The sequence below is a fragment of the Populus alba genome, chromosome 14 (genome assembly GCF_005239225.2).
Source record: "Populus alba chromosome 14, ASM523922v2, whole genome shotgun sequence".
Taxonomy (NCBI): domain Eukaryota; kingdom Viridiplantae; phylum Streptophyta; class Magnoliopsida; order Malpighiales; family Salicaceae; genus Populus; species Populus alba.
The window spans coordinates 22,070,874-22,089,487 of NC_133297.1; the positions used below are offsets into that span (position 1 = coordinate 22,070,874).

The 18,614-nt window shown below is 32.3% G+C and overlaps 1 protein-coding gene across 11 annotated transcripts; it reads left to right on the forward strand.

Annotated features, from left to right (window-relative positions):
* The first annotated feature begins 1,700 nt into the window (after positions 1-1,700).
* On the forward strand, positions 1,701-17,915 carry LOC118031230 (uncharacterized). 11 transcript variants are annotated; one of them, XR_012167916.1, is made up of 10 exons: positions 1,701-2,032; positions 2,167-2,265; positions 2,395-2,879; positions 3,114-3,315; positions 4,214-4,408; positions 5,749-5,852; positions 6,132-6,200; positions 6,304-7,192; positions 7,664-7,749; positions 12,469-12,960. XR_012167916.1 is itself a non-coding variant. In XM_073404557.1 (10 exons), exons 1-9 carry the CDS (start codon positions 1,865-1,867, stop codon positions 7,744-7,746), a joined length of 1,446 nt encoding a protein of 481 aa, XP_073260658.1. In that variant the 5' UTR covers positions 1,701-1,864; the 3' UTR covers positions 7,747-7,749; positions 17,882-17,915. The 11 variants fall into 11 exon arrangements, 8 of the variants coding, with proteins under 8 accessions (XP_073260658.1, XP_073260659.1, XP_073260657.1 ...); XR_012167917.1 differs by lacking the exon at positions 12,469-12,960 and having other exon boundaries at positions 6,304-6,344; positions 7,067-7,192; positions 7,664-9,573; XM_073404557.1 differs by lacking the exon at positions 12,469-12,960 and adding an exon at positions 17,882-17,915 and having other exon boundaries at positions 6,304-6,344.
* The last annotated feature ends 699 nt before the right edge of the window (positions 17,916-18,614 follow it).

The following is an 18,614-nucleotide window of genomic DNA, read 5'->3' on the forward strand; positions in this document are numbered from 1 at the left end:
TATTAGTATACAGTGAATTAGGCTGTATAGGTAATAAGGGGGGGGGGAATTGTGTTATTAATTTATAATTGATGAATCGAGTTAGATTAGCTTATTTTTAATGAAAATGCATGAACAATTGAAGAAAGAATCATGATGACATAATGAACTTTATAGCTGGCCATGTATATGGTTGTGGGAAAATTGAATAATTGATTGACATATTATTATAATTTTGATTTATCTTATAAGTATTAATGAGACGACAATGGTTGAAAGAAAGTAGTTGATTATATACATTGAAATTTAAGTTAGTTTGTTTGGAAGATTGAAGTATGGTTTAAGATAGTTGTTGGGTTATGGAATTTCATGAATATGGATTATTGTATATTATTTTTATGTTTATTAATGTGCTAAGAAATAGTAAAACAGGTTAGTATTTGTTTGACTTGAAAATAAATGAAATTGTTTTGGGAGACGTATTAATTGTTTGTATTTGACTCAAAAATAAATGAAATTGTTTTGGGAAATGTATTAATTGTTTGTATTTCTTTTTATTTTTTGGATTAGAAGAAGCATCAAAGGTTGGGTCATTAGCGAAAGGAGCTTGATCTAGATAAGAAGCAGATGAGTGCTTAACACTCTATCTCTTTAAATTATTGTTATAATGTTTTTTTTTAATTTATAGTATTGTACTGTAGTGTTCAAAAAGAGATAACAAAAAAAATATATAAGAATTGAACGTAAGATATAAAAATGCATATAAAAAAAAAAATGATAGAAAAAAAGTGAATGAAAAATGCGAAATGAAATGCAAGTTTGTCATCTCCGATAAAAGCCAATGAGTATTAAGCTTACTATCTTTTACAGAAGCCAATAAATGTTAAATCTATTGTTATGAATAAAGACGAATGAACTGTAAGATTTCCATCTCGAAAGGTGACTAATGTAAATGATGATGTCTATCATGAAAATAAAATTGATGGGCTAATATGCTATAATGGTTGAAAGTTGAAAAATATTGACAATAACTAACAATAGTTAAGTGTTAATATAAGGTTTTTGATAAGGACAAACAAGGAGAAAAATATTAATGAATTTAGAAGGCAAAACTTGCAAGGTTAGTAACTAGGTTTAGAATGAAAAAAGTTAAAATGTAGATATGAATGTCAAAAGTTATTTATCTAGAAAAATAAACATAATTTGTGTGTGTCTATAGACTCATTTCTTAATATATATATATATATATATATATATATATATATGGCAAATATTTGGTTATAATTGTATTGCAAATGGTGGGATGTTACAAATTGCTAATTATTTTTTTTTCATGTATATAAGAAATGTTTGGTTATAATTTTATTACAAGTATGTTATTAATTATAAAATTTAATTCTCCAACAACTAAAAATAATAAAAGATAAAATTAAAAAAAAATCGATTATTTATACAAATTTAATTTAATTAGGTTAAGTCACAAAATTCATAATTCAAATTATAAAATTGAAATAGCTTTATTGGAAGAAAATAAACCAAAATAAATTATAAAACTCAATAATAAATAATATTAAAATAAATTTAATAATAATAATAATAAAAACAGTATTTCTGTGAGGAGTAATTTCTCCTCATCAGTTAGCTTTCGTTAATGGAGTAGGAAAGTCATAATCAAAAAAATGGTAAATTAAAAAAAAAAAAAGACAAAAATTGGTATTCTACACTGTACAACTAAATTCAGAATTGCAAGAAAAAAAAAATTGAGAAAACATTCTCACCTCTCTCTCTCTCTCTCTCTCTCTCGGTTGTAACTTGTGACTCCTTCCCACACGCTGCGCTGCTGCTCGTGCTCTTCGGTAGCGCAACGAGAAAGAAGAATAAAGGAATGGGGTGGAATTACCCATGCATATCATTAGAGGAAATGGTGAAACTTCTAAAAGGGTTTGTAGATATAATGATTTTAGCATCTGGGTATCAATCCTCTGCTCTTTTAGCCCACTGGGACGCTCAAAACATGAAAAAAGCCATCCACTGGGGTTCCTTCTTCCAAAATGTAAGCCCCACAGTTTTTTTTTGTTCTTTAAATCAATCTTCGTGTATCTAAGCATTAGTTCGTTTCTTCATTGAAGGGCAGACAGAGCATTATTATAAATGTTCCTGGTAATTACTACTCCTATGACGTCTTAGGTACTTAAGCATATGAATAGCTCAGATGTTTACCAGGACTCAATTAAGGAACTTGATGCAGCTCTCTGTCAAATGAAATCAAACCCTTATTTTCCCCAGGTTGTGGCTTTCTTCATTTTGAGTTAGTTTTATTATCTGTGACAAAGTTTGATGTGATTGCAATAATAATATATATATATATATATATATATATATATATATATATATATATATATCTGATAAAAGCAGGGTCTTGCAAATCTATCATGCGATACTCTGAGTAGGGCAAGGAGTTTTGTGTTGGCCCATTTGTTCCAGACTTTACCACTGAGGGATTCACATCTCAAAGCTTTTTTAACTGCTGTAATTGAGATGGAGCTTGAGACGGTTTCGGAATCGGAGCATGATTGTCTAAGTGTGTATCTTAACAAGTTAAAGCCGCGGAATCTGCAGCTTGATTTGGTTCTAGAAAGGAGGGGTTTTGTGAAGGATTCTATGGTTTTATCAGAAGAAATTAGTCAAACTGTGAAGTTTGGAAAATTCAGCGATGATGATTTGACAAAGTTGACTCTTCAAGAAGTCTTCAAGAGGCAGTCTGCAGTGTCATGCATATCGACAGTGGAGACAGGCTTAGATGTCCTCACTAATGCTATCAGGTGTAGTAGTGGGACTGAATCTGATAGTAGCATGCTGGAAGAACAACTAAAACTTGATGGAGCTCCTTTATCTGTTGGGTATAAAACGAATTCATTTCCCTAACTGTGAAATAAGTGCATTTTGTTTATTGACTGACAATTACATGCATAAAACCATGTAGGCTTCATTGTTTCTTGCAAATAAAGTTTGTTGACATTTTTTTACAACTATTTTACTCATGTCGATTGGTTCAATTGAGCAAGTAGTTGGTGCTAGATTATAGAATTTTTACTTTGAGGTCAAAAACAGACACACTTTGGCTTTGTGTGCAGGGAAATAGAACAGCTGGTTGATTTTTTCACGTGGAATCATTGGAAATCAAAGATGGTTTCGTATTTTCTTGATAAGAGAACCATTAGATTGGTCTCAGGTGCCAGCATGATATTTTCTGCCCCCAAGATGCAGTGGCAGCAAGTGTTTGAACGCCTGAATACTTCAGCAGATTGCAAAGATGATGGTTTGAGTGAAATAGTTGTAAGTTGATCTAATTTTTGAAATTAAATAGAAGGATGTAGTCTAATACATATAGCTTGATTTTTTGACCAGCAATCACTGGTTTGGTTCATATTTTACAATATAATGGTTATTTGATCCATGAGTTTTCAATATTTGAAATATTAAGAATTCCATTGATTTAGGAATCATCTACAAGCTTTATGTGCATGCTAAATTTATTGTGCATGTATTGTAATATTATTTCAGCGTATAAATGGTTGCAAGCAGTGATGTCAACCAAACACAACTGCACTTGTGCTATTTGATTCACTTGGCTTGCTTTGGAATGCATTGTCAAATTTTCTCATCTGGGTTTCTTGCAATAACTACATGTGAACTTCTTTCTCTCTCTCACACACCTTTTGATGCTATTTTATGATGGTTGTGAATGATTATGAAGTTCGCTCAAAACCCAGCAAACCAAACCCCTTTTTATATGCTTTTTTTTTTTTTTTTGGGGGGGGGGGGTTCAGTTTGGGGAGGAGTCTAGGTTAAATTAGTGAAGGATGTAAATGAGAATTGAAATAGAATGATTGGGTTAGTGCAAAAATAAGGTCAAATCTGGGTTAAATTTTGCATTTGTGAATCCATGCCTGAAAACTAGCTTGTGCATTTCTGCATATGTTTTAATAGTTTACCTTTACATGTATCTCATTGATTCAGTAGACTGAAAAACAGTTTACTTTTTTTGTTTTGATTACATGAGCATATCATTGCTGTTATTAATATTGACATATTGTGATCTTGCTGTGGGCAATTAAGAGTGTACTTGGCTTCCTGGCATGGATGCTGATGAATTACCGAATCACTTGGTTTTGGTGATCTAGATAGTGCATTTGAGTTGATTTACTGAAAATTGACCTTGGTTTTTAGGAAGTCCTTTGCCTTTCCCTTGAGACAGGAACTCCTATTACTCGGACGCATTGCAAGCCAATGGAATTGTCTAATTGAATATGCTACATCAGTTTCATATTTCTCCGCCACTATCTCAAACCTATATTATGAGGTGTGCAGCTTGCTTAGTGGAAGAGCTCAAGGTTTCCATTCCAGTGAGAGAGCAGCAGATTCAAAGGTGCTCTATATACTTGAATTTGAATGGATTATATAGATATGAAAAACACCCACACATACTCATGAAGAGGTATCCATTGACATGAGGTGCAGGTTCTATGCCTACACGGTTTTATGAGCTCCTATATGATTGTCCTTCATATAAACATTTTTCCTTGTGCTAGTGTAGAATTTCAAATTGATCTACAACCATGACACTCTATCTTAGAAAGTAGATTTTTTATTTATTTATTATTATTGAGAATATGAAGTAAACAAGTCACATGGATGTGATAACATACGTATGTTTGATTGACTTGAAATTTGGCAAGCTTGATGCATGCGGAAATATTGGGCTCAATTGTTATAAAGATCAAATTCTATGATGATTCCTTTAGTGTAAGAGTAGTATCTCTATGAGCAAGCATCTGTCTGTGATCCCTATTAATAGTTGTTTATGAGAGAAAAATCACTTTTTTTTTCTTAGCGTTTGTTTTTGTGGTTGAACCTACTTTTCAAACAATGTTTTACCTGAAAAAAGCATCAAATTGATGCTTTTTAGGTGTTTTTCAATGGTTTTGATATGTTGAATTAAAAACAAAAACCATCATTTTGATGCATTTTCAATTGAGAAGCACATTGCACTGCTTTACCAAACACATTAAATGTGGTGTCAATTAGTCTCAGCTTTTCATTATTCCTGTTTGTTTATACATAAAAGATGGATCTTTATGCTGCCTACCTTCCTCGATGAAGACCCTTGGACTTGGAGTGGTTTTGGACATAATGCTCAAGTGGCCATGGTTGTCTGTGTTGGGGCAAGCTGGGTGGAGTTCATTTTGAGCTTGGAACCTAATAATGTCTGCACTATTTATGGCCTTTGTTGAGGATATTGCTTTGGTGGCTAAAGTTCAAAGCTAACCACGCTCATTGTGCACAGTCATGCTGGATGACTGGCGCTGGATGCTTCGTTCAGGTTGTGAGGGACAAAGTTCTGCACCTATCTTTTTGTTTGTGTCCCCTTGAGGAAAATAATGAGCTGCACCAGGCATTTGTTAATGGGGTAGAAATTTCATGTAGAGGTTCATGATGCCTAGTGGAGCGAACTTCCAAGGTTGCAAGAGCGTGGCATTAATCATCACATATCTATTTATCCTTCTTTTGGTCTTTTGGAAACTGTTGCAGAATTTGATGCACTTGGCTGATGAACACTGTCATCTCTAAGTATACTTTGTTATGTTTCCTTACCGTGCTGTTTGTTTATTTATTTGCAGTTGACTGGTGCTGTATCCAGTGTATAGCTCCACATCCTTTGTTCCTATGTTTATATTATCCATTTTGATTGGTTTTAGCTGTTTATAGCAGGAAAGTGATATTCTTGAGTATCTAGCCAGACTGCAGGGCTATCAACTTTCTCTATTGTGGAAACAGTCCCCTGTCCTTGCAGCAGTTGCAATCCCATCATGGTATTCTTATTGCGTTTCTCTTCATTGTCTGTATGTTCTGGGAATGTAATTTATAAAGGAATTAATATGATTTTAGTTTTCTTTTAGACTTGTTATGGTTGAACAAGTTTCATTGCATTTGTGATTTCTGTGAAATGATATAATCACACAGATACAATGGAGCGTTTTAATTTTGATGGCTCTCACATGATTTTAACAAAAAGGTGCTTCAAACTTCAATGAATGGAGTGCTTGATGTTTGTCCATTTGCAATTAATGATCCTGTAAATGGTGTTGCAGGTCACCCTTGTTGAGATTGTATCTAAGTGAAATAGAGACTCAATTCAAAGGAGATTCTTCAGCACAGAGGTTTTGAGATTGCAGTTGCCTGTCTTCCGTGATTTGGAATTAAATTCTTCTGACACATTTTTTCATCATTTTTTGTTAGCCCTCACATGTCTTTTCTATGCAGATGCTGCAGCTGTATTCAAGATAGGAAGCAGCACAAAGATTGTAAGTATATTCACCCCTGTCCAGCATGTGCACATACTCCTACATAAATTTTAACTTCTACCTGCAATGCTGAAACTGGGAATCTTATGATAAATGCTGCAGCATGCAGTTTGCTTTTACCTTTAATGTAATTGGCGTGTGATAGCATAGGAAGAAACATTGTCACATCTCTGTGTCAAAAATCAGAGTACCTGTCTGGAATTCAGATGGTACGGAGAGTGGTAGTTTTATACGAGTTGTTTTATGCAGAGTGCAAGCTGTTTCTCATGCTAATGCTAGAAATTTTGTGAAAATGACAGATAGTTCTCTTGATAGAACTCTTAATGTAGACCGAAGACAGTAATAAAGTAAAAAGGATAGTCAACCTAAAATCCACTTGAAATACTTGAACCCATGCTCTTGAAATCCGCAAGAACAAATAATTTTCATAACTCATTTTCTTCACACGTAAAATATGTGGGCTTTTTTAGGCAAAGCAAAATCTTAAAACAGGTCTGATCAATCAAAATCGTTGCTGAATAAAAAATATTGGACAGTTCTAATACTAATAGACCTCTACATAATACAGACATCCTAAATGATAAGTTGGATTCCCAAATAATATAAGAAACTAAATTAACACAATTATAAATTAATTGAAAAAAAGTCCTTTTTCTGATAATGCATCAACTTTTCGTGCTTATATTTTACATGCATGTCGGCAACAATGATGTGAATCCCAGAACCTGCTAGTTGCTATTATCACAAGATTTTCAGAATTCAGATGGAGCTGTCTCCCTGAACCTTGTATAATGCAAGGGGTTTGCCATGTTTAGAGTGGATGCTATCTTTGATGCTATTACTACGAGGTATATATGTGATCATCATAACATTAGCAATGCCATCTTCATGTCTTGTAAAATGGGGGGGAAGAATAGAAAATGGATTTGTATAGGAGGTTTACTTAACAAAACTTTTCTACGAACAAATGCTGCAAGAAATACTACACTCTACAAGGATAAATACAGATGTCTCATATTTTCTTGTAATGTACGGATGTCTATATAAAGGATTTGTTTTCTCCTGTAAAGAATTCTTTTAGCTAACCTTAACCACTATGTGACTGAGATGTAGTTGACTCGTCATTATATAACAATTAGCTTTGTCTTCTTGGAACTCTTACTGCCTTTTACATTTCTGTAATCCATGTTTAGTCTTTATATATCATAGAGGAGTTTTCATTTAACATTTTAGCTGTGTCTTCTTGGAATTCTTATAGCCTTTTCCATTACCGTAGAAGAAACGTTTAGCTAGTAACTGGACTTATGATTCATGTGTAGGTGAACTCGGTGAGAGAATTTGGTGCCTTTACATCTTTCACATTTTCGCCTCTCATGTTATGCATGGTGCCAATAGTTCTTGACAGGTGAGCGTGACTGTGATGGTTATTGGTGAGAACCTTTCTGATACATGTCTTGCCAAGTGACAGATTTGCTTTTTATTTTTTTTTTTTTTTATTTTTTATTTTTTTGTGTTGGAAAGATGGTATTATTTAGTTCATTATTATAGGTAAAATTGATCACGGATTTCTTAGCTGAAATTTTAAGTCAAGTTTTCAAAGACTTCATGTTGGCTCCCATGCTTCCACTATACGTTGATTTCATTGGCTATTATAGAAAAAGTGCTTTTAGATGCACTAGGAAATTTGTGGCAAGTGAAAGAGACCTGTTAACGCATTGCAAAAAATGACCACAATAATCATTATTTTCTTCTATAGGTGTTTTTGATGTTTTTTCACACGCAAAACTTATTAAAATAATAATTTTTTTATTTTTTAAAATTTATTTTTGACATCACCATATTAAAACATTATAAAACACCAAAAAAAAAAATTAATTTAAAGCAAAAAAAAAAAATTTTAATTTATTTTAAAGCATTTTTTAAAATACAAAAACAAATAAACTTTTAGACTTATGACCTACAATGGGCCAAACTGGACATAAATTGCATTTATTAACCAAAAGCATAGCTAAAAACTTCATTGTACCGAATTGTGTGCTTATCTCCCTCAACAATCCTTATTTGCCAATGACCCCGATTGAAAATGTGGTTTCGTGAAGTGTCTATTTGAGAGTAGTAAATGTGTTTCAAAGTGTTTTTAACTTGGAAATATATTAAAATAATTTTTAATATTTTAAAATTTATTTTTGACATCAACACATCAAATTATTTAAAAATATATAAAAAAATTAATTTAAAGCAATTTGTTTTTCAAAAAATGATGAAATAACGATTCAATCACAATGTCAAACAAACCTTTAAAGATGGATGGTTTGCTCAACTTGTCCATCGAGTCTTGAATCTAAGGTGTCAAATATTTGTTCTTATTGTAATGCATCTTTAGGCTTTCATCTGCTTTTTATCTAAAACAAAATGACACTAGGAAAAATGAACCTAGCATTAATAAGTTCTTTCAACTATTTTCTCAACTTAGTTAATTTCATTAATAACATGCAATTTCGGAATGAGATGATGTTGTCACTCTTGGCACCATCTTAATTCAATGATCAATGGCCTTTACAGGTGGAAGTTTTGTCAAATTGGCTCTATATGAAAGTTCTTTTTATTAAATTTCATAGACTCAACTTGTTTTAGTTTTTTCAGAAAAATCTTTTTCTTAGTGAAACTTTAAAAAATTGAATTTCTTTTGATTCAGAAATAATTTGATGATGGTTTAAAATAATATTTTGACATTTTTTTTATAGAATAACAAATGAATAAAGTAACTTTTTTATTGAGATGACCAAACTCTAAACAAAAATATATGAATTAAAAAATGAACAATCATTCTCACATCATGTTTCTTGAGCCATAGTTTAGATGTTTGCAAAATGATATATAATGGATTCCTTGTTCATGAACTTGTGAAATACATTTATTTGGAAAGTCCAAACCATTACAATGAACAAGATCAAAGTTTATCACTTTTAACTATTTGCACTTGAAATAAGAAAATTCCATCCTTATTATTTCTTTTACGTTATAAACTGAATATATCTGTTGTAGTTTTTTTTTTAGCCTAAATATTTTTCTTTTATAAAAATCATAACTAAGATCACACTCGATACTATGTGCAAGTGAAATTTCATTAATTGATGAAAAAGCTATGAGAAAGCCAGAGGGATAAAAAACCAAAAAAACCTTCAATGATAGGAGGAATGCCCAAAATAAATAAATAAAAAAACAAAAATGATAGTTAGAACAAAATGAGATACCCTACCAAAGCAATAAAAAGGAAAATCAAAGAAAAACAACAAAAAAAAAATAAAAAAAATATTAAAGGGCAAAATGAGTTAACCAATTGATAGTGATTCTAGGTCTTTAAAACCTTGAAACATGTTTTGAGTTTTATAAATCATTTTCTTTTACAACTAAAAAATATAGCCTACATTATGTGCCTTTTACAAGTCATTTCTAATCAAGCAAATAAACAAGTAACCTGGATCAATAAATGACGCTCTTAAAATGCAAAAAATGTTTTCATAAGAGTGGTGACATCACAAGCAAGCCACTTGTTATTATTCATGCTAATAAATTGAGTGCTCAAAAAGAGATTTTTCTCAAACAAAATATCAAACTTTTACTTGAGTTTTTTGCTTTGAAACCCATAAAAATAGAAGGTTACCTCATCATGTACCCTCATCAATTTCAATCTCACTACCATAAAAACAAATCAATCATTTAAAAAAAAAATCCAAGATTTTAAAAACAATGTGTTTTAAACTCACTTTAGAACAATTTTCGTTCTCAAAACATAAGATGTTCAAGATTTTAAAAATCATTTGGGATAAGGATTTCTTCATTAAAATGGTGTAAAACCTAACAAAAAGATAGTATTAGGTTGACCTATGCTAGGAAAGAATTGAAGGAAACAAACACCTATTTTAGGTAGAATTTAGGGGAGGAAAACCAACCTATCCTAGGTGGGAAATGTGGGTGGTAATCAGTTGTAAGATAACCCAAGAGAGGGATAAGAACAAGGATGACCAACACCCAAACACCCCTATTTCATTTAAGAGGGGTATAAATGCATGAGAGGAAAAATAAATGACTTTTCCTCTCTTTAAAAATTGGTTAGCAGCCTTAGCTGCAACAACCATCGCTTCCCAATAAAAAAACCTAACCAAACCAGCATGCATGTTATCTTCCTTGAGTGTTTGAGTGAGTGGAGAGTTAGAAAACATGGAAGAAGTAGCCTATAGGGCTGACTGGAACAAACAAAAGGAAGAAGGAAAAAATTGAGAGAAAAGAGGAAGAAAAACTATTAAAACATTCCTTATGGCTACTTCAAATTGTAAGGTAAGAACAACATCACTTCCTTACTTGTTTCTTTTGAGATTTCAGGACAAAAGGGAGAAGGAAACCTCAAGGGAATGGCTTAGGATTCTTACACCTATGATTAACAAGGATTAGATAGAAAGATTGAAGAGAATGGGGTAGGGGGACATAATTCTAGAACCTTTAACAAAAAAAAAAAGGATGAATATTGATGAACAAAAAAAAAGACCGACCAAGGGAGATAATGAAAAGAGATGAAATGAAGTGATAAAATTCATAATTGTGACCTTGTTAAACTTATAGAGACATGTTTGAATGGAAATAAATTTCATGTTTATGTTAATGTATTGATTATGCATACATGATTGAAGAGCTTGTGTGAAAGTGAGATGAAATGATGGAATGTGTTAGAGACATGTTTGAGCTAAAACAAGAACCATATTATGTTAATGCTTTGATCTTGTTTATGTGATTGATGAATTTCCATTTTATGAACCAAATGAAGGTGTGATTGTAGCATGTTGTTGTAAATATACTTGTGATAGGAATGATGAATTGCATGTGTAAATTGGGAGAGAGTGGACAATAATGTTCGATCAAAGAAAAAGGGGAAATCATGAAGGAAACTTTGCATGATAAACACCCTTAGAGAAACAAGACCTAGGATGGAAATGAGACTCTTGCATAATGTGAATTGACAATTAATTTGTGTTGATAAATTGACATGATAAAATTGAAAACATAACATGTATGATTGTGGCAACATTAGGTTCTGATTTTGAAATGATAGTTAAAAGAACCTTTGTAAAATATATATGCATGTTGAGACTTGGTTGCGTATTGCTTGATAACCTTATGATAAATTAGGTGTGATTTGATAACGATTTAAGTTCAACTAGGTTGGGGTATGTTATAGGGGGGAAAGCTATACTTAGCCTGGGAAAAAAGTAAGACTAGAAATGACTCCTTCATAACTATTGATTTTTGAATCAGCAGCGACGTAGTTTTTATTGATGATTTCTAGGTAAACAACGACTCAGTTTTTGTTGACGATTTCTGAGTCAACAGTAGATTGTGTTCGTTGACGATTCTATGCGTTCGCCGCGGAATTAGTTTTCATTGATGATTTCCGGGTTAGCAACAAATTAGTTTTTGTTGATGATTTTAAGTCAACAATAGATTGTGTTTACTGATGATTCCATATGTTAGCCATTGACTTTGTTTTTGCCGATGATTTATGTGTCATCAGTAACCTAGTTTTTGCTGATGATCTATGTGTCACTAATGACCTAGTTTTTACTAACGATTTCCTACAAAGAATGACTCGGTTAAAGCGAAGTAATTTAACCATAACCAATGTATTAACTTCAGTCCCTACAACTCCTATAGAGAGGTTAGGACGTGCGAGTAAGGATAATACAATTGACAAAATAATAAGGCTTATATTATGTATGTAAGGGGTAAATGAAGGAATTTACTCATTTAGGTTATTAATGAAAAGTAGCGATAATATTCTTTTAAATATTTATTATCATGTTTAAATTATTTATAATTCTTGTATTCATTTTACATTATAAAAGGGATGTCACACAATCAATGTGTATAGGAATCCCGTCTCATGGGTCCATATATTTTGTTATGAACTATGTGTCTGGATTAGTACTTAAAATTGCATTTTTATCAAGGTTTTATATCATCATTTTGGACTTGAAGTATCAATAACTCCTTAACTAAAGCATATTTTATAATAACAAGTCTGATACTATAAGATACCTTAATTTATGATAAATGTTCATCTTAAATGCAGGCGTATCAGATAAATAAAAGGATTGATTGATGAGTTTAAGCACTGAAATTGAAAGGACAGAGAGAGGGTCAATCTTAGAAAAGAGATGCTGGTTCAGTCCAAACTGGAACATTGTTCGGTAATTGGGTCATATCTGGAGCTATAGATCTCGGATTTAGGTCTGCTTTAAATGGATGGAAAGCTAAGACATAGAAATAAAACTTTCATGTGGAGTCTAAGATTTAAAAATACCGTTTTCAAGTTCAAATTACAGCAACAACGAAGAAGTCTGAATCTATCGTATAGCCCAGACACTGTTCAATGTTCAGCCCATATCTCAAGTTCTAGAAATCCAAATGACCTAACATTTTTTTTTTTTCTAAAAAGTTGAGACAATTTCCTGGAACTTTCATGCGTAAAGTTGGTTCAAATTATGACATTAGCAATGACGTTTTGTTCAGACAAAAAAATAAGAATTGTTACTAAGTCAAGATGTGGCCACCCACTCAACAATTAGTCATCAAATCAATAGTTTCAAATTTTAGCTTATAAAGGGAGGCATTTTCCATGTATTTAGGCATCTTGGTGGTTCAGATCAAGATCATGCTCTTTATTTCTTTCTTTATATTTTTGCAATGTTTAAGTTTTATTTCATGTTATATTTTCCTTAATCTCTTGTTTATGCTTTTCATTTCCTTTACTATACGTATGTTTTTTTGTTGTTTATTTATGTTTCTCTTCTTCATTATGTTTAGCTAAGTTTATTATGTCAAGGTGAAAATGTTTCATTAATGATGTTAGAATAGGTATAATATAAACTCAACATGGACTTCAATGTTTATATCTGAGAAAGTTTGTTATTAACATGTCTTATCTTTTTATCTTATTAATTATTAATACCTTACTTGTTAAATGTTTAATCTAGATTTGTGTTATATAACACTTGGTACAACAAATGCTTGGTACTTTCATAGCCAACCGTATGGTATAACCTATACCTATGCTATAAAAGGAACTTGATTTGTTGTTAACATAAGTTAGTATCATGAATTTCTGATAATATTTAAAAGTTTGGTGTTAGTTAAATAAGATAATTAATATGATCATGTTAAAAATTTATAATGAATTATTAAGGATAAATCATCCGATTGAAACCTTCTTTGCGTGTGGTTTCCAGTTGATTAGTAAAAAAAATTTATACTATATTTATTTCTAATACTATAGTGGATCCTCTAACCTTGATAATTATTTTATCATTGTTTAATCCTTACATCAATACCCCATAAAATTCTTATAAACTTTTTATTTTATTAAATATATATATTATTTATAATTTATATAGTTCACCTCCTAGTGGTTTGACATTGGTCCTTACTAGGTTATTTATTACTTTGACACTTCTATACTTGGAAGAAAACATCAATCTTTTGATCGTGACAAGTTTTTGACACCGTTGCTTAGGAGGTAAATTTCTGTACAAATTATAAAATTTGTTATATTTTTCTCCTTTCACTTTTCTTTTATCTAACTTTTGTTTCTTGTGTTTTGTCTCCTTTTCTTTTGCCTTTTCTTTTCTTCTTTTTATTCTTTTCCTACACGTGCAAGAGAGTTTGGTCACGTGCAATTATTCTCATCTTCTTTAGAAAACATGGTTGAAGAGGATAATCAGTTGCTTTATAATGAGAATAATTAGGTCAAAACACTAAGAGACTACATGAATCCAACAAGACCAATTGCGTGATCATGTATATTTTTTCCTCCTGATGCATCTCATTTTAATTTTAAGCCAAATATTATTCAACTTTTACCTTCTTTTCATGGCTTATATATAGAAAATTCATACTTGCATTTGAGAGATTTTAAAAAAGTTTATAACATTTATAATGACTCAAATTGTAGTATGAACACCATCATATTAAAGCTTTTTCCTTTTTCTTTAAAAGATAAAGCTAAAACATGGCTATAAAATTTGAGACCAGGATCCATTCATGCTTGGGATGAAATGCAACAACAATTTTTAAAGAAGTTTTTTCCATCTCATAAAACAAACTCTTTCAAAATACAAATCACCATTTTCACTCAAAAATCAGGAGAAACATTTTACCAATATTGAGATAGGTATCGAGACTTGCTTGATACTTGCCCTCGTCATGGTTTTGAAACATGGAGATTGGTTTCATATTTTTATAAAAAGAACACTTAAAGATAGGCAAATGATAGAATTGATGTGCAATGGAACTTTTGAAGATAAAGACCCAAATGAAGCAATGAAGTACCTAGACTTGCTAGCTGAAAATGCTCAAAATTAAGACACTATGAGCACTTATGAGGTACCGGGTAAAACTCAACCTCATACATCTAGTGGAGGTATGTACAACCTTAGGGAAGATCAAAACCTCCAAGCTAAATTTGCACCTTTAGGTAGAAAAAGTCGAGGCACTTGAATGTAAAAAGAGTGGTCACTTAAAATCTGTTCAAGACATTGTATGTCAAATCTGTGAAACAAATGAACATGCAACCAATGACTGTCCAACATTGCCTTCTTTCAAGGAATGCCTCCATGAACATGCTCATGCTTTAAATAGTTTACAAAGGCCCAATCATAACCCATACTCGCAAACATACAACCCTGGTAGGAGAAATCACCCAAATTTTATTTGGAAGAGTGATAACAATAATACACAGACTTCACCATTTCAAGCACACCATAATTTCCAAAATTCTCATGGATATGCACCTCATTATGCTCCACCTCCTAGAAAAAATCTTAAGGAAACATTGCATGTATTCATTGAAAAGTAAGAGACAATCAACACTCAACTTGCTCAAAGCATGACAGATTTTAAAGATGCTCTTGCAAAATTCACATCTGCTCTCAGTTTTCAAGAGAACGATACGTTTCCATCTCAACCATAGCAAAATCCAAAGGGTCAATACAATACAAATGCAAGTAGTTCTAGAAGCCAACACATGGATCAAGTCAAATCAGTCATCACTCTTTGCAGTGGTAAAGTTATTAAAAAACGCACTCTTGAACCTTGTGAGAAAGATGATGAGTCAATCTCTGAGGGTAAGGAAGGAGTTGAATTTGAAAATTGCAAAGAAAATACTGATTCCCTACCAGTACTTTCATTTTCTCATGCCATGACCAAACATGAAGAAATCGAGGATGAAAAAGGCATCGAAAATGTTGTCGCAGATCATTTGTCAAAATTTACAATAGATTCGACATCCAACATCACACCAATCAATGATTACTTTTCTAATGAATCTTTACTTTCTCTTAGTTCAATGCCTTGGTTTGCTAAAAATATCAATTTTCTTGCTTCAGGATTTTTGCTAGCTCATTTGGATAACCAAGACAAAAGAAAGTTCTTGAGCGAGGTGCAAAATTTTTATTGGGATGACCCTTACTTATTCAACTATTGTCTTGATCAAATATTTCAAAGATGCATTCTCGATAATGAGATAATAAGTGTCATTTAATTTTGTCACTCTGAGACACGTGGGGATCATTTCTCGTCAAAAGAGACTCATATGCATTCTGCAAAACGTGTGAAAATTGTCAAAAGGTGGGATTTATTTAGAAACATAGAGAGTCTTTAGATAATCTTCTATTGACTCTTAGGTCTCATTATAATGGAGATGTGCATCATGCAATTCATGATTTATGGCCTCATTTTCATAAAGAACATACTCATCATAGTCTTGTGAATATGACTAAAAAAAGACCTTGTTTGCCAGATTTTAAGAAAACTAGATGGGAAGCCTATCCCCGACCTATAGAGGGCGTTTAAGCCGTTCTTGGATGTAAAACTAAGGGAAGATGTGAGCCACAATCACAACTACCTGTACATACACATGCTTTTTCAAAAATAAAAAGCAAAAAAAATAAAAAATGGGAAGAAAGAGAGAGAAACTCCTTAATTCTCATTTTCTGTTTTTTCTTACTCTTTGGTTTTGGTTTTTCCTTCCTTTCTTATCTAGTTGCACCAACCGGCCTGTTATACACCTCTACTCATGATTTTTTGCCTTTTCTTCCTCTTTGGTTTTGGTTTTTCCTTCCTTTCTTATCTAGTTGCACCAACTGACCTGTTATACACCTCTACTCGTGATTTTTTACTTTTTCTTCCTCTCTCGTTTTGGTTTTTCCTTCCTTTCTTATCTAGTTGCACCAACCAACCTGTTATACACCCTCTCTTGCCATGGTTTCAACCATTTTTGGTACTCTTTAACTATGATTTCCTCTCTAGGGTTCAAGAGGGATGCATACAGCTAGGTTGGGGGTCCTCTCTTTGGGAAAGAGGGAGGGGGTTTGCAAAATGTAGCTAGCTAGTTTTGGGGAAGAGCAAGGGTTTCCTTTTCTCTATTCTTACATTTATACCCCCTTTAAATGATGTGGGGTGTTTACGGTTAGTTTAAATGTGTTCATGTCCCTGCTTTGGTTTCTCTAAAATCAGTTCCTCCCCCTTTCTTAACAACTTAAGGTAAGCTGATTTTCTCCCTTAAACTCTTACATAGCATGAGTCGGCCTTTTACTTAGATTTCTGTTGGGTATTACGACCACAACTGACACATGAATTCATTAGCACACACATGATTTAGAAATCGATAATGAAAGTTGTGTCGTTGTCGATTCAAAAATCGATAGTGACAATGGGGCCGTTTTTGGTTTTTTTTTTTTTTGTTGTTTACAATTTTTGTTGATGATTTGTAAGTTATGTTCCTAACAATTCCATGTGTTAGCCGTGAAATTAGGTTTCGTTGATGATTTCTAGGTCAGCAACGACTCATTTTTTGTTGACAATTCCAAAGTCAACAATAGATTGTGTTTGCTGACGATTCCATTTGTCAACCATAGAATTAGTTTTTGTTGATAACTTCTAGGTCGATAGCGATTTAGTTTTCAATGACAATTTCTAAGTCAACAATAGATTGTGTTTGTTGAAGATTCTATGTGTTAGTCGTGAAATTTGTTTTCATTGACAATTTCTAGGTCGGTAACAACCTAGTTTTCACTAACGATTTTTGTGTCACCAGCAACCTAGTTTTCGCTAACGATTTCTATGTCACAATGACCTAGTCACCAGCAATATAGTTTTCGTTGATGATTTTCTGTGACAGTAGCGACTTAGTTTTGTTTACAAATTCCATGTTAGAAATAATTTAATGTTAGTGATAATTTCATCGTCGGTTTAACCTAACTCACTAAAAAACCCAAGAATTAAACACCAGGATGTCCGTGGATGACCTATGTTTAAAATTAAGAAAAGTGTCTTATTATGATAACCTTCATTGTATGATTATATAATGTGTGGAGCACTTAAATGTGAACATGTGTAGTCATAGGATATGTATGGTATTGGATTTATGTGATTACTAAATGTGAACATGCTAATTAGTGATCATTTTATATGTGAGGCAATATGACCAGGATTGGACCTTCGACTGGAAGAGGACACCCCACGGGAGGAACATGTAAGTAGTCTTCACCCTCTTCTTAAATAATATAGAATCTCTAAAAACATGTTGTATAAAAGAATTGTTCTATCTCGTTGTGAATACTAAATTGTTCACGAAATGTTTGATTAGGTATTGTTATTAGCTTTGGTTAACGACATCAAAATTAGATGACCGAGTTTGGATATTGTGATTAGTTTCGGCTAATAACATTCGAGAGGAATGATCGAGTTTTGATATTGTGATTAGCCTCGGCTAATGACATTCAAGATGGATGACCAGATTTGGATATTATAATTAGCTTTGGCATCCAAGATGGATGACCGGGTTGGGTATTATGACTTAGCTTCAACTAGTGGCATCCAAATTGGAAGACCGGGTTTGAGTAATGTGATTAACCGTGGTTAATGGTGTCCATAAATGATGATCGGTGTAAAGCAAAGTAATTTAACCACGATCAATGTATTAACTCTGGTCCCTACAACTCTCATGGAGAGGTTGAGACCTACGAGTAAGGATAATACAATTGACGAAATAATAAGGCTTGCATTATATATGTAAGGGGTAAAGGAAGGAATATACTCATTTAGGTTATTAACGGAAAATAGTGATAATATTCTTTTAAATATTTATTATCATGTTTAAATTATTATAATTCTTGTATGCATTTTGTGTTGTAATAGGGACGTAACACAATTAAGGTGCAT